Raw genomic sequence first — 19,955 nt, forward strand, 5'->3', positions numbered from 1 at the left:
ATTTTGATATATATAATCGAAGATAATGAACTTAAAAGCTTCTATTTATTCAAACTTCGATACAGCATTTTAGTCAGAATCTTTGGATACTGGCAACGCCTGATGCTTGTTTCTAAACACAGCAAAATTACAGCAACCAAAATGACAAATGGTGTACATCATGCGCTAGATGTCTATTTATCAATTGATATGAAATCTAATATAGTGATAAATAGTCTAGCATACTCCCTTGATTATGATACAAAAAAACAATTGTCTAATCTAATCCTAAAATCTTAGGATCATGCTCAGGCAAATGTGACACAGAACTTCATCGGAAGTATATGGATATTGGAGGAATGTCGATATCATTGTCCTCATCGTCTTCACATGCGACAACTACATCGACATGCCGGCGGTTCGGAGGCAATTCTACTTTTGCCACTTCCCTAACCAAATCCACCATTTTCCTGTCCATTCTGTCTCGGTGCTTAGGGAACATGCTGTTGTAGAGCAGGCAACTTCCACTTGAGATGCTGTATGCATTCAGCCCCTTGTCCTTGAGCCATTGAAGAAGTTCCCTCAAAGTAGGATTGTCTTTAATGATCCACCTGTCCCAAACAGTCCAGCTCATGTCCCGATGCTTGATAACCTTAGGTGGGACTGGCTCAGCCATTGAGAATAAAGGTAGTGCTAGATTGGCAAATGTATTGCGGTAGTCTTCCACTTTGTGCCCCCCATCGAGAACCTTGTACAGCTCTAAACACACAAGACCAGTTGCCATGGCCGTGGAGGTTGCAATAGCTGGGATTATCCTTCCTGCAATAAATTTTGCTTTCAGCTTGTCAACCTCAGGGATGCTGTAGTTTCTTGCTCTCATGTTGGCAAGCCCAGCTATCAGATCCATATGGAAGTTCGTATCATCATCCTGCAAATTGAACAGGAGTTAACTAAACAAAAATTTGTTGTTTAAAGACATGAATAACAGAACAGATTTAATGCCAACTAGTCTGGTCCACCAATTATTTTCTGGGTACTACTGCATAATTAAAAGTTTACGAAAGAGAACCTTCTCAAATTGAATCGGTTTCATCCTGAATCCTGGTGGCAGACGTCTCCTACACTGCTCTAGTTTTGTGATTAGTTCATTGATAATTACTGCATCATCTGGAGATGAATTAGAGAGACTAGTAGCCTTCTCATCTGTCTCAATTTTCACATCTTTCTTTGGCTGAAATTCCGGTACTATCACCTTCTCTACAGCATCCGCCAACATCTTAGGATTCTTGACCCAGTCAGGAATTGGGATGCCAAAAGTCTCTGCTCGCAGTATGGATGCTGCCATAATGAAATGGAGGTGACCAGGATCAGAAGCTGAGAACTCAAGTGGACGAGGAAACCGCTTTGGGGCTGACCAGAATGGAGCCCCAGTACTAGTTGAGGCATCTTCAGGAAATGTAAAAATTAACTGCTTCACGCGATTAGCAAAATAATCTTCAAACCTGATTACAGAAGTAGCATAACGTCAAAATTTGTACAAAAAGAACATGCTTAATGATCATTGAGTTAACTGAGATATAAGAAGGAGGATACTTCAATCTAGCCCATGTAATGCAATCCTGGAACGTCTCACATTTTTCCTTGTCAAGGCACTCAAGAACATGCACCAAGGTATCCCTTGCCTGAGCATCAGCAGCATTGATCATGCCAGTAGTATATTCGACTGGGTTGGATAGGTAGGCATTCACTTCTGCTGGAGTTTTCTCAAGCAAGCCCTCAAACTCTGACCGAGCCCAGGTTAGGCAGTGGTCAATATTGTGTGGGAATGAATGGACTGTGCACATTGGTGCTTGCTTTTCTGGCGGGTCTCTAGATGCACCATAGTTTTCAGTCAGGTGAGGAATAACCATCTGGGTGTTGCATTTGGCACCCAGTGTTCCAGACTCAAGAAGTGGCTTCTGGAAGTACAAGCATCTCTGATCGACATACAATCGTGCATTGACATTGTCTAGAGCATTTATAACAACAGATAAATTCTCCCAGAAAACATCATCAAAGACATTCTCAGTTTCAGGGCCAACACGATTTTGCAATGCTTCAATGTTGAGATGAGGGTTTATTAATGCAGCTGCAGATGCAGCGACTGTGGATTTGGCCTGCCCGATGTTCCAATCACGGAAAAGAAACTGCCTACTGAGATTACTCTTTTCTATTACATCATCATCTGTTATTGTCAGCTTTCCTTTACCGCATGAAACACCCATTAATGCTATATTTTTCAAGAATTCACAGCCCAACGCACCAGATCCAACTATGAACACAGTGGCATCCTCGAGTTTCTTCTGGAGCTTAGATCCAAAAACTGAAATTTGTGCATCATAACGGCTATTTAATGGTTGAAAGGAACTGGTATCCAAATTTTCTGTAGGAAGTGACTCCACTGAGTCAAAATAGAAAAACTGTGACAGAAGAGAGAGAAAGATTAGTACCAAAATAAGCAATTAAATTGAGTTGGAACAAAGGATGCTTAAAATAACTAAATAATATCACATGCCAACAACCACCAGTCTAAAAGGAGGAGGGAGGAAGAAAAGGGAATGGGGGAGGGGGTTGAGAGGAAAAGAAACACTAGAGGAACGGGTGGTGTAAGGGAGGGGGAAAAGATAACCTGAAAAAGGGGATGAAACTTTCCAGAGCATGCTTTGACAACCTCTTGTCCCACAATACCACCAAACATAGCAGCCATGGGATTCAGTATAGCCCTTGCACCAAAGGCAAAGTGTCGCAAAAGTTTTGGGTTGATGTCTTCCGCTCTACCACCTCCCAATCTTTCATTGATGTTAGTGGCCAACGCTATAAGCTTCTGAGCATCCTCTTCTGAACCAGCAACAGGGAAACGACCTAAATCGGAGACAAACTTATCCAGTGCTTGAAATGCTAGGTGTAAGAGAGGTGGGCGATCAAACTTGGAAAAATCACTCAAAAGAAAATCACCCGGATCCTTTAATGCTTCCCGCAATGGCTTAAAGTTCAACTTCTTGGGTGGTTTCACCTGTGTAACAATACCACCTTTCTCATAAGTACCAAAGTTTGTGGTGTCCTCATCGAGAGTGAAAGAATATGGCCTGGCACTTTTAATCTTCCTTGGCTTTCCATCATTTAGTTCTGTCATTCCATGAACTTCAGAGAACACAACAAGATCCCCATCCTGAAACTCAAGCCTCTCATCATCCACACATGATACTAGGGCAGGGTTATCATTGCTGATGGATGCAATTATACCGGTGTGTGGTTCTTCCCCATCAACATCAAAAACTGTGAATTCAGGCCCAAAGTCACAAAAAACAGAACCAAAAAGACCTCTAACTTCAGCCTTAATAAAAGAGATAGGAGGCTGATGACCATGGCAGTAGTCATCAAATTCAATGGCTTTCTCAAGATTGATATCAGTAAAAACCACAGCCTGCACAACCACACCACACAGGTGCATGTAAAACAAAATGAGCAAAATGCATGCATAACACGAATACAAGAGACAGAAATATCATCTAGAAAAGAGAAACACTTTAAAAAATAATGAGAAAATAGTTCCTTTAAAAGAAAGGGTTACATGTCCATTAATGATTTGCCCTCTTGAAAAGAGGTTCTTCATCTACAGACAAAGTTAATTGTATAATTTCATAGTAACTGCAATTTATATACTGTTTTCAAATAAAATCAATTTTCCCATGTTTTCAGATTTTCACTTTTAATAATTTTTCCAATAAATTGAATTGTCAAAGTATCATGGATATGCATTCTATATCCTCATCTCAGAGAAGTGATGCCAAAATAGGGGCGTGAATACAAAATTAAGTACACATAAATGATAAATTATCCCAACAATACTGCTGATTCAGATAACCAAAATTATTCTCTATGCATTTGACATACAAGTAACTCCTATAGTTTGCAACTCTATGTTGACATTCAGCATCTTTGTATATGCAAGGTCGTCGAAATAAATGAAAAAAGAAAATTTCTAGTCATGTGAGGCCACATAACATGATGTAAGCAGCTTCTACGCTGTACCATCACTTTACTGTGGCCTACCTATTCAATCTTCTTTTGATCCTATTTTATTCATTTTTCACATTTTTTTGCTGTGGGGTCATAGCTTCTTTGGTTGCAATTTTGTACTCCTAGTCCTGAGGGTCTATAGCTTTGCAGCTCACTAGAATGAGCTATAAGACACTGCACATCATTTTCAGGCAAGTTACTGAACCTTCATGCCTTACACATAGCTATGCAAGTTCACAAGTCAGTCTTGATGGTTTCTGATTCAGGACCTCTAATCATGTAAAATAAAGTATAATTATTAATTCAGGGCATAATAGTTATCCATTTCACTCCCATGCATGATTACTTCTAACAACCCCTTTATAAAAATCCTAACTTTATGGTTCTTCTCAAGCAGCAGTCTGGCCAAACAATTATCTTAGACCACTGTTAGCCTTCAGCCTTAAGTCCAATCAAATACCAAACAGCCTATAAACCAAGGAATATTAATCATACAGCCCACAAGCCTAAATGCTTACTTTGTCAATGCCAAACCAAGAAATATAAGTCACTATGCAGACAACTCCAAATGAGTTCTGAAATCCCACCCCACATCACAACCCTTGCTCAGTCATAGCTGTGTCCATACAACACAATAGGCACTAAAATATGAAAGATACGTAGGACGCAACAAATCAAACCTGAACATAGCAGTTCAAAGCCAGACAATAAAATTGAAATTTTCCATCCTACTTCCACATTATGTCTATTCACTTTTTTTTTTTTTTTTTTTGCTTGTAAATATGGCCAGAGATGATGAGATTGGTTTAAAATCACAATTGCCAGTGCAAAAGGATGAGAATGAGCCTTAGTTTGCATGTTTTATTCATAATCAACATCCCCGGCAAATTAGTTTACAGCTCTTCCTCAACAATCTCTGCTTTCCGCGTCTTCTGCTCCACTTTTTCCTTTTCATTTTTTTTTCCTTGTATAATCCATTTTTTCTTCTTCTCATTTGTCTCCTTCATTCGCTTGGCTATTCATCTACATTCTTCTGGCTTCCCTTCCCCACAAGTCCTTCAAGCCTAATCACGGCCCATTATTTCTCTTCGAGATTTGCACTTCTAGACTGAATTTATTTCGATTGTGTTGCAAAATTACTGAATTTATTTCGATTGTGTTGCAAAATTTGAATTGAGCCTCTGCCTAACCAATACTTCCATTTGGGCCCTTACCATTCTAGAAAAATGAATGGACTTTTCGTTACAAATTCAGACAGTAAGCATCCTTGTATCACTATAATTATATTCACTTTAGCTGATACCTAGATATAGATCATAGCATGGAAAAAATTAGCCAAGTCTTCTTGCTTGTAAAAGTAAGTTGTCCTTGTTACCAAAGATATTTGCCACCTATACAATACAATTACTTAAGTCATAGACTATTATCCACAAGGACGAACCACTAAATGAAGGCCATAACAAATTTTGGAACTAACGAACAAAAACTAATATATTTTCTGGAAGTAGCATCTATATTCGTATAATACTATCCCAATTCTTCAAACCCTTGCAGAAACTGTATTTTATTAAGATCTTACCATTAAAAAAAGAAAGAAAAAACATATCATGTGAAGTTTAGCAATATTTTTCCAGATAAAAGACAAAAGCCATAGAAATAATTAAAGAGAGACTGCAACTTTTGTTGATGGAATATCACCTGCTCTTTCTCCCCAACTCCCACCCCTCCCCCCTCAAATGGTAACAAAATACGCATTGACCAAATGAAAAATTATTTAATCAAGAAGTATAGAGTGTGCAACCATCTCTCATTGATCGTATACAGGTTTTTCCACTCTCAGATGCAATGAAATTATATATTCCCCCTGAACTCATCCAACAAACAAAATTGGATCTATCCAATAGCTAACTAAGAACCACTATATTGAAATAGAAAAGAGGGATAAGATTCTCTCTATGCCCAATATGTCTTTGAATCACATTAAAACTGGCATGAAGTTCACTTAAAAGGATGGAGAACTAAGTAATAACTATTTGCCTCCTTACTCAAACTGTTTCCTTAATCCCAAAGCCTATCTTTCAAATCACACAACACTTAACACGAAGGAAAAATAAAAGAACTGACAGTTAAAATGGCACAGGCTTTCTCAACATCTACTGTAAGAATTATACCTATCTTCTATATCCACTAACTAATTGCCAATAAGATATCTTCCATCCAAACCTTTCAAAATAGCAGGATACCGGAGAGAGGCCAGTTTATGTACATGGGCATGCTTATGATGCATCTCACAGAAAATACCTTATTATCTCTGAAGGAATCAACGCGTGGAAGTTTCCAAGCAAAAATTATATCTAAAAAGCACAGCGATTTATCAATTTCCAAAGAGAACATACAAAAAGACCAATAAACAAAATCGTAAACATTACATATCCTCTTGACATACTGCAAGTATATCAAGTAATACCTATTACAGAGATTAAAAGCTAAAAGGCCATCATAAATCTGACATAGTACAAATGCCATAGTTTAAGGCGTGCCTAAAACGCAAGGCATATTGGGCATTTGGCCTAGTGGCTCTGCCAAAGAAAGCTGGGCAGCCTCTCACGGGCAGGAAGAAGAGACCCAGGCATCGCATTATTTAATGAGGTTAAAGGATGGAGTATAAATGAAGGTTAACCTCTTAACCTTACTAGCAATTTTTTTTTATTGTTTAATGTAAATGGGAGTTAATGGGGGTTAAATATACACATCCATATCTCTCCAAATGCCAATTTTCTGAACCCCCAAATCAGCGGGTTAAGAGTGGAATATAAAGATTTTACATAGTTCTACACCCATTAACCTCATTTTCCTTTTAAACCTCCTAGACAAAATAAGATTAATTAACTCTTATTTACATTCCTTTCATACCTTTCTTCACCTCCATTAACTTCCCATTCCATCCTCCTAAAACTCTCATGCAATGAGTAAGGGGGAGAGACCAGTTTATCCCCAAAACCTCAGCACCCCAATTCTGAGTAAAGCATTATCTAATTCAGAGAAGCAAAACAAAAAAACAAATAAATAAATAAACAAAGAATAAAGTCACTAGCGTGGATCTGCCTACAAATCACAAACTTCAAAATAAGTAACCTAATTACATGCATTTGCTTATTTGCTAATAGATGAACTCAAGATTCACGTCTACTCTGTTCCAAACTCGCATATAAAAATAAATGAATTAACCATGGAAATTCAGTAGCATAATCATAGATGTGTTGGCAGTAATCTTGAAGATAACCAACATGCAAAGAGTGGTCATATCCAAGAAGTCATTTATCCTTTAAGGTCAGTATAAAGTTTTTATTTACTGAAAAAGATGCTTGACTATAATACCACTAAGGAGAAATCCAACAATAGTGGAAATGTCTTCCTTTGGGATAATAACTCCAAAAAGATATCCGACAAAGATGGAGATACCTGGAAATCAGAAAGTTTTTCTTTTGTCAGTTCTGTGGTTAAGGTAGACACAACCACTGCATTATTGAGTTCCTGTAACTTCTGAACAGAAGCTAATGCCCGGTTCTTTCCAACATCATTCTCAGAAAAAATGAAATTACTGGACAAATCCCACAGCTCCACTGCCCCTTCATCATGCAACGTTACAGACTTGACCCCAGCAAGAATGAGGTTTTTAGCTGCAGTAAGAACATTCACCAATATAATATACAGAGAATCAGGGACTTGATTTCAAGTCAAATTAAAGGAAATAGTACTCTCTTAATACATTAATATATAGAATAGCATACCCAAAACAAAACAAAAACTCTAAAAACTCCAAAATAAACAGAAAAGAGACTGCTCGACAATAGCAAATTTTGCTGAGTGTAAATGTAGCAATATCGTGAAGTCAAATAAGCAAATGAAAAAAAAAAAAAAAAAATACAAAACGAGGCACCAATTCAGGGAGGCAGATAAAAAAGCGGAAGCTCACAGACTGACGAACTCAAAACACAGTTCTTCAGATCTTAGAATCTAGTCAGTTCTCAGCCCACAAAATATTGATCATCACAAACAATGTATTATAACCATCAATCAAATATCAAATTAAGAAAAAATTAATTAAAGAAAATTTAATATAACAATAACGAATTATTCTTTCATATCCATACCAATCTCCACACCAAGACCCTGCATGCCAGAGACGAGGACATTAGAGGCAAAAAGCCGCCGCATGGTCTCACGGCCATACACAGCAAGCTGCCGGCTATGCAGATCCTCATCAATATCGTTCTGATTCGCATCACCAGGTGCCATTATCAGACTGCTACTACCGTGGCTGTTGTTGTTGCTGCAGCTGTTGTCGCTAGTATTATTACTGTTGTTGCTGCTGCTGTTAGCGGTATTGATGTTTGCCGTTGATTCTAAAACGCAACCGACACTATGCTTCTTAATGAGAGATGAACCAGCTACTCTATTTACGTTTTCTTCTTCTTCTACAATGCCTTCAACAGGTCGCTTTCTTGGAAGCATAAAGTGCAGCAAACTGCCGAACAAACCACAAAACCCCAGAGAAATTATTAAAATTGAAACCACCCCATAAAATCTACTACTAGAAAACATCATACTCAGAAGGATCGGTACCAAAATTATAAACCCTAACACTAATTTAAGCTTCCACATGATTCCAAGGTAAATACGGTAAGCTAAAAGAAAGATTGATTATTAATCAAAGAAGAAAAGAAGAAGCGTACCAATTAGGACTGTGATTAAGGGAAGAATAGAATCAGGAGAGAGCGAGAAAGCTAAATGAATTTTGAGGTTGCTTGCAGTTGCAGAGAAATTTTCAGTAATTTTAGTTTGGGTTTTCATTTATATAAGAAAATGGAAATGGGGAAAGGGCATTTTTGGATTTGCAATTCCTCTAGGGTTTTGGGCTGGGGACAGGTGCTGTTTGGCAAGGTCTGTACCGATCATCACCATCTTTTCTTCTCTTCCTCCTCCTCCTCCTCCTTTTGGTGCGTGCAGGTGTAAGAAGATGATCCAACCATTTATTTGTTCATTTTGACTGGATGGATGATCCAACCAATGTCAAACTGTAGAAATAGTTTTATTTTATACGTTGTCGTTTCGTGCCTTCATGGTCGTCGTTTTTCTACATATTGTTTTTTTCTTTTTTCGTAGTTGTAAGAATATAAAATATAAACACCTTAGAGTAGCAGTGAAATAAAAAAATTTTTGAGAAACAACAGAATTAGAAAGCTAATCTCTAAACCTTGTTACTGTTAGCCTCCTTTGTTGAAAACAAACAAAAGAAAAAAAATATATAATATAAAATTTAGTTTTGCTCAATCCCACATCGGGGAGAAGAGCAATGTGAGAGTGGTGGATTGGCTATAAAAAGAAGCCAAGGTTTAGATTTCTAAACACACCAAAAACACTTGAATGTGTTTTATTTTAGGGATTGAGAGCAAGTTTTTTGGAGTCTCTTGGAGTATAAAACATTTGGGGTGTTTTGAGGGTGTCAGGTAGAAAAATATTTTGTAATCGTGGTTATAACAATTTGCCGCATAGTGAATATTTTTCTTGGTTGTCGTTTGGCAACGGCCGTGGTTTTTCTCCACTTGGAGAGTTTTCCACGTTAAATTATCGTGTTATTTATTCTCTTTAATTTCTCAGTCATTATTTTATTTTCTCATTTGTGCATGCTTGAAGCCGGTTAGAAGGGCGTGAAAATAGCGATTTTTCCAACAAGTGGTATCAGAGCCTAGTTGTTAGGCGGAGCTTTTAGTGTTAAAATAATTTCTTGTAATTTAAATTATAAGTATGCACTGTGGTTGCGGCTTAGTCTAATCTTCCACATCAGAAATATTGTTGTTAGAAATTATTTTATTTTAAAAGCAGGTGGAGTTTTGGAAGTCTTGAAGCAGGTGGAGCTTTGCTTTGGTGTGCTTGAGTACTGGTGGTGAAGGTCCTGACGATAATTATTGAAGTTATTCAGGTACGAAAGTTCTGATAATATACCGTGCACGTAACTTCTGTCTAAAAGGCCGAATTTTAAGTGGGACCGCTTGTGACCCCTTCGCCCAACTGGGATTTTACGTGGAATGGTAATACTGTCTAGGAGATCATTGTGGTCTTTCCTGTGTATTGCCGAATCGGTTTACTTCACTAATTATTGGGTTCACTGTTATAAGCACAAGTAAGCATGTCGGCTATGAGATGTGAGATTGACAAATTTGACAGGAGAATGAATTTTGTACTGTGGCAAGTGCAAGTCAAAGACGTGTTGATTCAGTCTAAACTGCATAAGGTTTTGCAGGGTAAACTAGTCAGCGGAAAGAATTCAGGAAAAGACAAAGAATTCAGGAAAAGACAGTGGCAGTAGAGACTCAGAAAAATCCAAGATTAGCGATGAAGAATGGGAGGAGCTGGATATCAAAGCGGCAAGTCAAATTCGCATGTGTCTAGCAAAAAATGTTCTTGTTAATGTGCTTGGATTGTCCACGACAAATGAGTTGTGGGAGAAATTGGAAGAATTGTACCAGGGAAAAAATATATCCAACAGGTTATATTTGAAGGAGCAATTTCATACGTTGAAAATAGCGGAAGGTACAAAGCTGTCAGATCACCTAAGTGTTTTTAACGGCATCCTCTGAATTGGAAACTCTTGGAGTGCAAACCGAAGATGAAGATAAAGCTCTCCGACTCATCCTGTCACTTCCTTCGACATATGAGCACATGAAACCTGTTCTGAAATATGGTGGTAAGGAAGTGGTGTATGCGGATGTGGTTAGTAAGCTCATTACTGAGGAGAGAAGACTGAATGAAATTGAAAATAAATCATATGAGGATTCAGTTTTATCTATTGGTACTAGGAAAAAGAATAAAAGCTCCGGAAAGAGGAAGGTTGTCTGCTGGGGTTGTGGTCAAACTGGACACGTGAGGAAGGATTATTGAACAGTGGAGCTGATTCGGCTAGAAGCTCTAACGTTGTTGCTACCAATGTGATCTCCTGTGGCGAAGGAGATGATGTGTTCTCTCTGCAATTGAGAGATGTGTGTCCTCATGGCATGATTGCTACCCGTTGAGATGCCATGGAAGAGGACAAATTATTGGTAGTTGGTCCACGGAAATGCGCACGGCATTGGTTGACAGTTGATGCAAAGTGTGTGGTGGAAAAAATATGTCGATGGCTAATGAACTCTCGGAAAAGTCAACAGGAGGGTTGCACCATAAACTATTAGCGGGATCCGACATGGGCGATGGAAATTTCTTAGAGTCGGTAAAGTGGTTCCAAGTGGCGATACTCTTTTATGGTAGGGTATGATAATTCTTGACGATAAGAATTATGATTGTCGGTAGCAGACAATGTTGTGTTTTTTTTTTTAATTTTATTTTCAAGGTGGAGATTGTTAGCCTCCTTTGTTTAGTTTTGCTCAATCCCACATCGGGGAGAAGAGCAGTGTGAGGGTGGTGGATTGGCTATAAAAAGAAGCCAAGGTTTCGGTTTCTAAACACATCAAAAACACTTGAATGTGTTTTATATTAGGGATTGAGAGCAAGTCTTTTGGAGTCCCTTAGAGTATAAAATATTTGGGGTGTTTTGAGGGTGTCGGGTAGAAAAATATTTTGTAATTGTGGTTTTAATAATTTGCCGCATAGTGAATATTTTTCTTGGTTGTCGTTTGGCGACGGTCGTGGTTTTTCTCCACTTGGAGAGTTTTCCACGTTAAATTATCGTGTTATTTATTCTCTTTAATTTCTCAGTCATTATTTTATTTTCTCATTTGTTCTTACTTGAAGCCGGTCCGAAGGGCGGAAAAATAGCGATTTTCCCAACAGTTACTTCCATAAATTAGGACATATGCCCCTATTTAATTTCGAAGCACAGGGTTGATGTTGTTATCTTTAGGGCACATGCCCTTCCTCGAGGTGCATATGCCTCGAAGGGGAGGCATCATCCCTCCTTTGCATCTTCATGGCTGTGAACCATAAGTTATGGTACGGTAAATTAAGGTGTAAATGTCAAAAAAAAGTTATAAAAAAAAAAAAATGTTCGCTCCAATGGAATTCGAGTTCGGATTCGAATCGAACTCGGAGCTGTATGAATGGTCAAAATTACTAGTACATACCTATTGTTTATCAAAATCACTTATTCACTCCTAAATTTAACCCGTTAACTATTTCATCCTTTTGTTCAAAAAATATTATTTCTGTTGTTAATGGTTTTTAATATTTAACTATTTTATCTTCACATTTAACATAGTGCTACTATTCAATTTTTCATATTTACTATTAAATTATTATTACTTTTTTAGAAATATAATTCATTAATAATAAAATCAAGTATTACAAATATTGAAATAAACTAGATATAGAACTTACTATCATAATTAATAGAAAGTTTGTTGATCCTTCAATAATAAAAGAATTATCCATATGTTTTTAAATAATAAAACTAAAATTAAAAGAAACAATATTGAATTTTTTCGCTTGAAGATAACATTGACCGATATAAATCTTCATAATAGCAACTGATTCTTTAATTGATTTGGACGATAAAATAACTTCTCCAAATTTTTTATGCTTGGATTGCTTTTCCAAAAACTTATTGCGCGTGACGTACACGGATGAATTCAAGCCACTATGCGTTAATAGCATCAATGTAGAAACATATCACATTATCAGGCTCCATTGATCGAAGATACACATCAGTAAAACATGATCTAAATTTCCAATCAAATAAAATAAAATATCATGCATTTAAAAACAAATCTTCACAAAGAATGAATTAAACTCTCACGGAAAAACGGATAAAAGAACTCCAAATATGAAGACAAAGCAACAATAGCAAAAAAATAAAGAAAAAAACAGATATATTAAAAGAAAATAGATATGAGTTTATAAAAACGAATAAAAGATCATGAGCGAAAAGAAAAAATAAAAGCAAGGAGCTACCGCTGATTAACAACGGTAGCCACAAACAAAAACCAGGTTAGATAAACTAGAGAGAAAATGGAAAGAGAAAAACCCTAAACTAATCTACCAAATTATTATTTAATTAGGAAAATACCACTTTTTGAATAAATGGATTGTATAATTTAATAAGGCTAAATCTCACTACCTAAGGAACGAATCAATAATTTTGTCAAACAATAGTATGTGATAATAATTTTGACTAAATAATAAATAAAGAAACAACATACAAGTAAAATAAATCTGCAATTAAACTTATATCGCATTATATTTATTTTAATATATTAAAATATTATATTTATTTTAATAATAATTTAAAATATTTTAAAGTTTGGACAAAAAAAACATGAGGGACCCTCACATAAACAAACTATGAACACTAGGACACAAATCCTTGTATCACTCAAAACTTGTAGGTCCATTGGAAGAACACATAGACAACCACAATCTTGCTTTCACTTTGTTTTTTCCTTTTTTAATTCTTTTTCTACATTGGCTATCTTTCCATTTGCTCTTTTTCTATTTGCTATCTTATATAAATGAACCACATTGAAAGCCATTGTCATTCATGACGACAAATACATGCAACCATATTTTAGTTCCACCACCTCATCCCATCATTGATAGGTACGTTACACCAAAATTTCTATCCTTGCCCTTTTTTTTTTTTTTCTCTTTTGAACATAATTTTCTTTAAAATATAATTATAGGGTAAAATATAACGGAGTCTCTAATTAAATTATATTCGAATTAAAGGTTAAGTTCTTCTACATTTGAGAAATAACTATGATATCTCTATCTGATGCTTCTGTCTCCCTATTAGCTTATTCTGCCTAAAAAGTGAGTTTTTTTATCATTAACGGAGTCTCTAAATTAAATTATGTTCGAATTAAAACTTTAGTTCTTCTACATCTGAGAAATAACTATGATATCTCTAACTCATGTTTCCGTCTCACTATTAGCTTCTTCCGTCTTAAAAGTGAGCTTTTTTATCATTAATTAGACACTTTTTGGTGAAAATATCTGATAGTGAGATAAAACATAAGTTAGAAGTGTCCTAATTATTCATCAAATGTAGAAGAATTTAAGTGATAATTTGGACATAATTTAGGGACCCAATTATACTTTACCCTATAATTACACATCAATCCCTCTCACCTTACACAAGTCCGACGCTGAATTCAAGCGTGTCTTACTACCGATTTGTTTCCTGTTTAACTGATAAAAAGAGACTAGGAAGTTTGCAAAAGATTGTATTAAATTCACGCATAAAGAATTCAAATCAAGACACATTATTCACTCTTTCATTGACCGAGGATAAACATTTCTGCTAATATTAACTTCCAAAAATCTACATTTATGCATGACAGCACCTAATTAAGGTACCTTCTTTACACAAAATTCAATTATATTAATCAAACTACATTTAACTTTTTACCTAGTACTGTTGTTGCTGAACCGTGATAAAATCGATAAAATTTCAGAGAACTGAGGACGCTTTGATGGGTAATTATTCCAGCACTTGGTCATCAGAGATTTCAGGATTTGCGGGCAGTCATCAGGAATATCCGGTCTTAGGCCGCAAGCAGCTATTCCAACAGCAGCCTGCACAGGTGAACATGCTGCATATGCAGCCTCACCAGTCACCATTTCCCAGATCACCATCCCAAAACTATATACATTACTCATCCATGTCTCACTGACACTCTCTGGATCACCGGCAATGATCTGTTCAAAAATGGGAAGGCAAAAAAAAAATCACTTCAATCACCGACAATTCATGCTATAATTTCTGCGCATATAAACTAGTAGATTGATTACAAAGATGAATCACATCAAAGTCAAGAATTATCATCATGCATTTGTGCTAGAATTTAGGTACAGAAGTTTGATAAAAGTTGTGTTCACATGGTGGCTTACAAATTAGGTGTGGAAAAGGACTTAAAATGATGCTTAAAGTTCAAAAGATCCTTTAACCTGGCTCCACTAGATAAACAATTTTGGTAAAGGTGGCAACGGACGCAACAACATAGCGGCTGAAATGATTTGTAGGAGTGATCATGCAAAGGCAAACACCATATTGAAATATAAAAGTTAAAACAATTATGAAGACATGTTCAGCATGCTCAAGCAATTATGTTGGGATAAGTGGTATAAAGCCTCTTTAATAAACAGTTGATTATGCAGAAAATAGCATCTGAATACATTGGATCTAAAAAATGCCCTTTTAACACACTAATAATTTTCAACATGTTAGTGGTGGGAATGAAGAAAGTAACACCATGTTTGGGAAAATAATAAGAGGGGAATAAAATGAGGGTGAGTGTTGCACTATTGATCCCATTTGTTTGAATGGAGAGGAGACAGTGAGGAGGGAATATTGAAAACATAATTTTTCATTACTCATTGTTTTTTTAAATGATAAGACATAAAAGAGGGAATTCAATAATTTGGAAAATCATCCTCCTCTCGCCATTTTCAACTCAAATTAGGGTGATTTGGGGTGAAATGTTCAATGGGTCCCATTTTAATATTTTCCCCCTCCATTTTCTCCTTCTCTCTCTTTCACCCCCTCCACATTTAACCCTTTCCAAACAAAGCATAACAAAGCTTGTATTTATTACAGGGACAGATAACAGTGTTTGGAAAGTAAGTCAAATAAGTAGCTCCAAATCCAATTGCAGAAAATATGCGTTATCTATTTACAACCTAACTCAAAATATAATAACCATGCCCCACAAAACCAATATTTCCTGGAGGGCTGGGACCCTAGTTGACATCACAGCTAGTCACTATAAAAGTTTCCTATGTTTATTTGGGCGCTCAAAAGAAATAAAAAGATTATTCCATCACAAAAGTGAGAATTTTAAGAAAAATGTCATTCCACAAATGCATAAAAGCAAAATATACTAATTCCTTTAGCATGTAAAAAAAACAATTGAATGGTTTCAATGCCTGGAGAGACTAGGGTCACAATACCAATGCAAAATGCATTCTAAATTTTAAGGTTTATGAAGTACCAAAAATATGTTTCCTCAATTGCATAGTCATGATCAACCTCAACATCTTTTAGCTACTTTAATTTGGGAAACTCAGACCAAGAGATAGAACACTAACCTCCGGGGCTAGCCAACGATAGCCATCTGTTTCATACTCCATTGCCTCACCCATACTTTTGCAAGCAGTGACTATACCCATGTCCCCTAAGCAAGCATTCCCATGCCGATCCAGTAGAATCCTCTGTGTGTTAAGGTCTCTATATGCAACACCATGATCATTCATGAATTTAATCCCTTCAGCTATATCTGAAGCAATTCTTATAATCTCCTTAATCTGAAGCTTCTTGTTCTTTAGCATTAAATCATTGACAGAGCCACCTTCCATCAATTTGGTAACCACACATAAGCCATGATTTTCATCAACACAAACACCATAAAATTGCAGGACACTTTTATGTCCACAAGTCATTAACACCAATAGGTCTTTCCTGAGCTCAAACTCATAACTATTCCCTTTGTCACATCCTTTGAGCTTCTCAATTCCAACCCTTTTGCCCTTGTAGATACCCTTAAAAGAATTGGGTCCAATCTGATCAATAAACTCAAGATTATCAGAGTTCAAAAGCCATTTCCCAATCTCATCTCCACCTGACTGAATCGTTTGCCATTCATCAACTGATACAATAAATGATGAAGTGGGCAAGGGCATCTCAAGCTGAATTTTAACATTCAAATTCTCATTGCCATTCCTGTAATTCTGTTCATTCACATCCTCTTCAATTTCACCAAAATCTCTCCCTCTAGTATTCTCTTCTTGGCACCCGCAAAGTCCAAATGGAAGCTTCACTGTAGTTTGTTTAGGCTTCTTTATAGCAGATTTTAAAGCACTTTCAATCCGGGTTTTGAACAATTTCTCTTGGCCAGCTTGAATTAAAACAAGGACAACCCCAAGAGTAAAACCCTTCTTTTCAAAGATCTGAATCTTTTTACAGCAAATGGAAGCACTATCCAATGCACCAGACATTGCCGGCCAAGAAATTGAAGAGTTACAAGCAAAAGTGAGCTTGAATACAGAACCTTGTGTATTATCATCTTCAGATACTTCCTGTATCATTATTGCTGGTTGCTCATCCACAGATGCCTGCTCGATCAACTTTATGTGTAGAAACACATCTTTCATATCAAATTCGGCCTGCGCATAACTGTCAAAATAACATCAAAAGTAAATAAGTTACAAATGAAGATAATCCCAGATGCTCCACTTAAAACTGAAATCTTTTTCAGAAAATCAATCAAAAAAAATACAGAGATGAGAGAAAAAAAATCACTACTTTACTTAGTAAAATATTATAAGGTCCAATCCAATTTCCAAAATTCCATCATTTATTATTAACAACCTGAAAGGAAACAAATTAACATTAAAGAAAATCTCACTCTCGTCTTTTTTTACTGCATTTTTGCGGAAAGCAAGCAGAAACCGAATTTAAACTCAATTGTTCTCAGCTAAGCTATATTTAACTAAGCATCAAACCTGAGAGGCAAAGAATCGTAATGCTTCCTAATATTGCAGACGAGCTTCTCCGGCAACTGGCTACCTGGGTACAGCTGCGTTAAGTTCCTTACAACACTAGCCCACACGACCTTTCTGCAGCTTTCAATCTTAGCGGCATTATTATTCAGTTGCGGTAGTTGCTGCTGCTGCTGCTGCTGGAGGACCTGTACTTGCGAGTCGCGGGGTGAGTCAAGATTCAGTGAGTTCTTAAGCGAAGCAATCGCCTCCGACACATTTCGACTGAGTTTCTGAAACCGCTTCTGCATCGCAGAGGATGATGGGTCTTTGATTGTAAGATTTGAAGATGAAGAAGAGAAACTTCCACTATTCAACGTGGTTTCTGATCTGTCTTGAGTTCGCATCAGGACTTGTTCTACCATGTCCTCATCGGTACTAGCTCTGCTCGACCAGCACTCTAGAGCTGCAGCCATGGCTCAGTGGAGAAGTTTGAAATGTGGGTTTGGAGTTACGAATCAAGACTAGTGTGACTATGCTTAACTAAAAGGTAAAATGGTTTGGTCTCTGTTTCAGATTGCTGGGTTTGGCCATTTGTTCTGACAGAGGGAAAATGAAGAAGTGGGGTGGTTTTTGTTTAGGAAGGTGAAGTGTAATAAATTTTATGGAGAAAAGGTTATGGTGAGGTAGAACCTATCTTGCTAGTAAGAACTCCCATGCTCTCAACCGTCGGATCATGTGAAACATGAGACAACAGACACGTCCTTGAATTCTGGAATGAGGCATGAATATTAACGTGTCCTAATACATAAATTCACCGTTTTAAATCTCCAACTTTAATTATTTGGCGCCCTGAACCTTCTCGATAATGCATTATATATTTAAATTTTCAAAAATTTTAATAATATTATAGACTTTTTACATTAATATTAACTTTTTTTTAAGTTTAAATTTTTATACAAAAAATATTTTTTAATATGCAGTTAGTATAACTTTTTAGTTTTTACATACTTTTTCCATTTAATAAGTATTTAATTGATCTAATTTGTAAGTTAAAATATTTTTAAAAATGATTTTGCAAATTCAAGTATTTAATATATATAATTTTATAAATTAAAGTATTGTTAGGTGGAGTGAAAATTGAAAATGCTATAATGTTAGGATTTGTTCGCAAATTTAGTTGTTCTAGGAGCTTTTAATTATTTTGATAGTTGTACTTTATTAGTAGTTAGTTGTTAATGATTATATACCGATTTAGAATAGAAGTGTTCAGTATAAATAACTTTTGATTAGATATTTAATATAAAATGACAAAAAAATGATATGAAAACGAGAAACAATGTAAAAATAAGTGACAGGTACATGAAGTAAAGTGTCATAAAAAAATTATAAAACCCAAAACGTTAGTAAAAATAATGTTTCATAAAACACTATCTCAAACTTTAAACATTATGATACATATTGTATTACCGAACGCAATAATTACTTAAGATAATGTTTCAACTCTATCAAAACACTAAACGCTTCCTCAAACATTGCTACCAAACAAGGCCTTAAAACAACGAAGTTTGTGAGTAAATTTATATATATATATATATATATATATATATATATATATATTATTGTGGTTGAATTGTAAATAAATTATATCGAATCAAGCTTTTGTGATAACTTATATAGTAAATAGGACAATTTGAAGTTATTAGCTCTCTACATTTTCTATAAGAAATGAAAAATCAATCAAATTACACATTCTTAAATCATATAATACTTTTAATATAAATGTATAGGGAGATGAGGCATCGTGGTAACACGTAATTGGCATTACAGAGGATGGCAACCCGAATCCCTTCAAATACTCATTAGCATTTTTTTCAAAGATAAAAATTAAATAAAAATTATAAAATTATTATTTTGACTTAACAAAAAATATAATATAAAAATATTAAATATAATTGTAGCATTATTTATAATTGAAAATGTGTAAATATATAATTTTTGAAAAAAAAAATTATTTTAAATATTTTAGAACATTAATTAAATCGGATATAGACAGCGGGTATTAAATTTTTTAAATCCGAATTGGGTCAGATATAATATGAATAATAAAAATATAACTCAAACTGAATTAGAGATGAATTCACTATTTGAATCAGTTAAAATTGAATCGGATTGAATCAAGTACTAGCCGATGGGATAAAATTATCATCCCTGAGTCCTTACCAAATAAGCTAAGGATCTAATTGTTGAAAAAAAAAAAAAAAAAAAAAAAACTAGATAAAGAATGGCCCGAAAGGACTTAAGCCTTGACTTGATGAAGGTCTCGATTTGATATTTGTGTCTGTATATGTGATTGCGATGTATGTATGTTAGAGATGAGATAATGCGTATGTACACCGTATCTACATGTGAGCCCTTTATGCTTATTAAGATTGGAGCAGTGTTTGCTG

General features: G+C 35.7%; 2 protein-coding genes across 3 annotated transcripts; both read right to left on the reverse strand.

Annotated features, from left to right (window-relative positions):
* Positions 1–23: 23 nt before the first annotated feature.
* UBA1 (ubiquitin-activating enzyme 1) lies at positions 24–9,083 on the reverse strand. 2 transcript variants are annotated; one of them, XM_012223572.4, is made up of 7 exons: positions 8,775–9,082; positions 8,193–8,566; positions 7,501–7,718; positions 2,648–3,442; positions 1,573–2,438; positions 1,049–1,481; positions 24–907 (listed from the first exon to the last, which is right to left on the reverse strand). In XM_012223572.4, the coding sequence occupies exons 2-7, from the start codon at positions 8,551–8,553 to the stop codon at positions 311–313; spliced, it is 3,270 nt and encodes a 1,089-aa protein (XP_012078962.1). In that variant the 5' UTR covers positions 8,554–8,566; positions 8,775–9,082; the 3' UTR covers positions 24–310. The 2 variants fall into 2 exon arrangements, with proteins under 2 accessions (XP_012078962.1, XP_037497881.1); XM_037641953.2 differs by having other exon boundaries at positions 8,193–9,083.
* Positions 9,084–14,239: 5,156 nt separating this feature from the next.
* On the reverse strand, positions 14,240–18,147 carry LOC105639498 (Protein kinase superfamily protein). The gene is made up of 3 exons (XM_012223579.4): positions 17,530–18,147; positions 16,117–17,200; positions 14,240–14,727 (listed from the first exon to the last, which is right to left on the reverse strand). Exons 1-3 carry the CDS (start codon positions 17,979–17,981, stop codon positions 14,434–14,436), a joined length of 1,830 nt encoding a protein of 609 aa, XP_012078969.1. The 5' UTR covers positions 17,982–18,147; the 3' UTR covers positions 14,240–14,433.
* Between the last annotated feature and the right edge of the window lie 1,808 nt (positions 18,148–19,955).

Source organism: Jatropha curcas, chromosome 9, assembly GCF_041381405.1.
Source record: "Jatropha curcas cultivar XTBG-Jc1 chromosome 9, XTBG_Jcur_1.0, whole genome shotgun sequence".
Classification (NCBI taxonomy): domain Eukaryota; kingdom Viridiplantae; phylum Streptophyta; class Magnoliopsida; order Malpighiales; family Euphorbiaceae; genus Jatropha; species Jatropha curcas.

Bases quoted from the DNA above. Each gene is read 5' to 3' on its own strand.
- UBA1 (XM_037641953.2), bottom strand. From the start codon at position 8,703: ATGTGGAAGCTTAAATTAGTGTTAGGGTTTATAATTTTGGTACCGATC. The intron at 7,719-8,192 runs GTATGGATATGA...TTCTTACTGCAG, and splicing joins GGGTCTTGGTGTGGAGATTG to CTAAAAACCTCATTCTTGCT. The intron at 2,439-2,647 runs GTTATCTTTTCC...CTTCTGTCACAG, and splicing joins AGTTTCATCCCCTTTTTCAG to TTTTTCTATTTTGACTCAGT.
- LOC105639498 (XM_012223579.4), bottom strand. From the start codon at position 17,981: ATGGCTGCAGCTCTAGAGTGCTGGTCGAGCAGAGCTAGTACCGATGAG. The intron at 17,201-17,529 runs GTTTGATGCTTA...TTATTTTGACAG, and splicing joins TACGATTCTTTGCCTCTCAG to TTATGCGCAGGCCGAATTTG. The intron at 14,728-16,116 runs GTTAGTGTTCTA...ATTTTTGAACAG, and splicing joins ATCGTTGGCTAGCCCCGGAG to ATCATTGCCGGTGATCCAGA.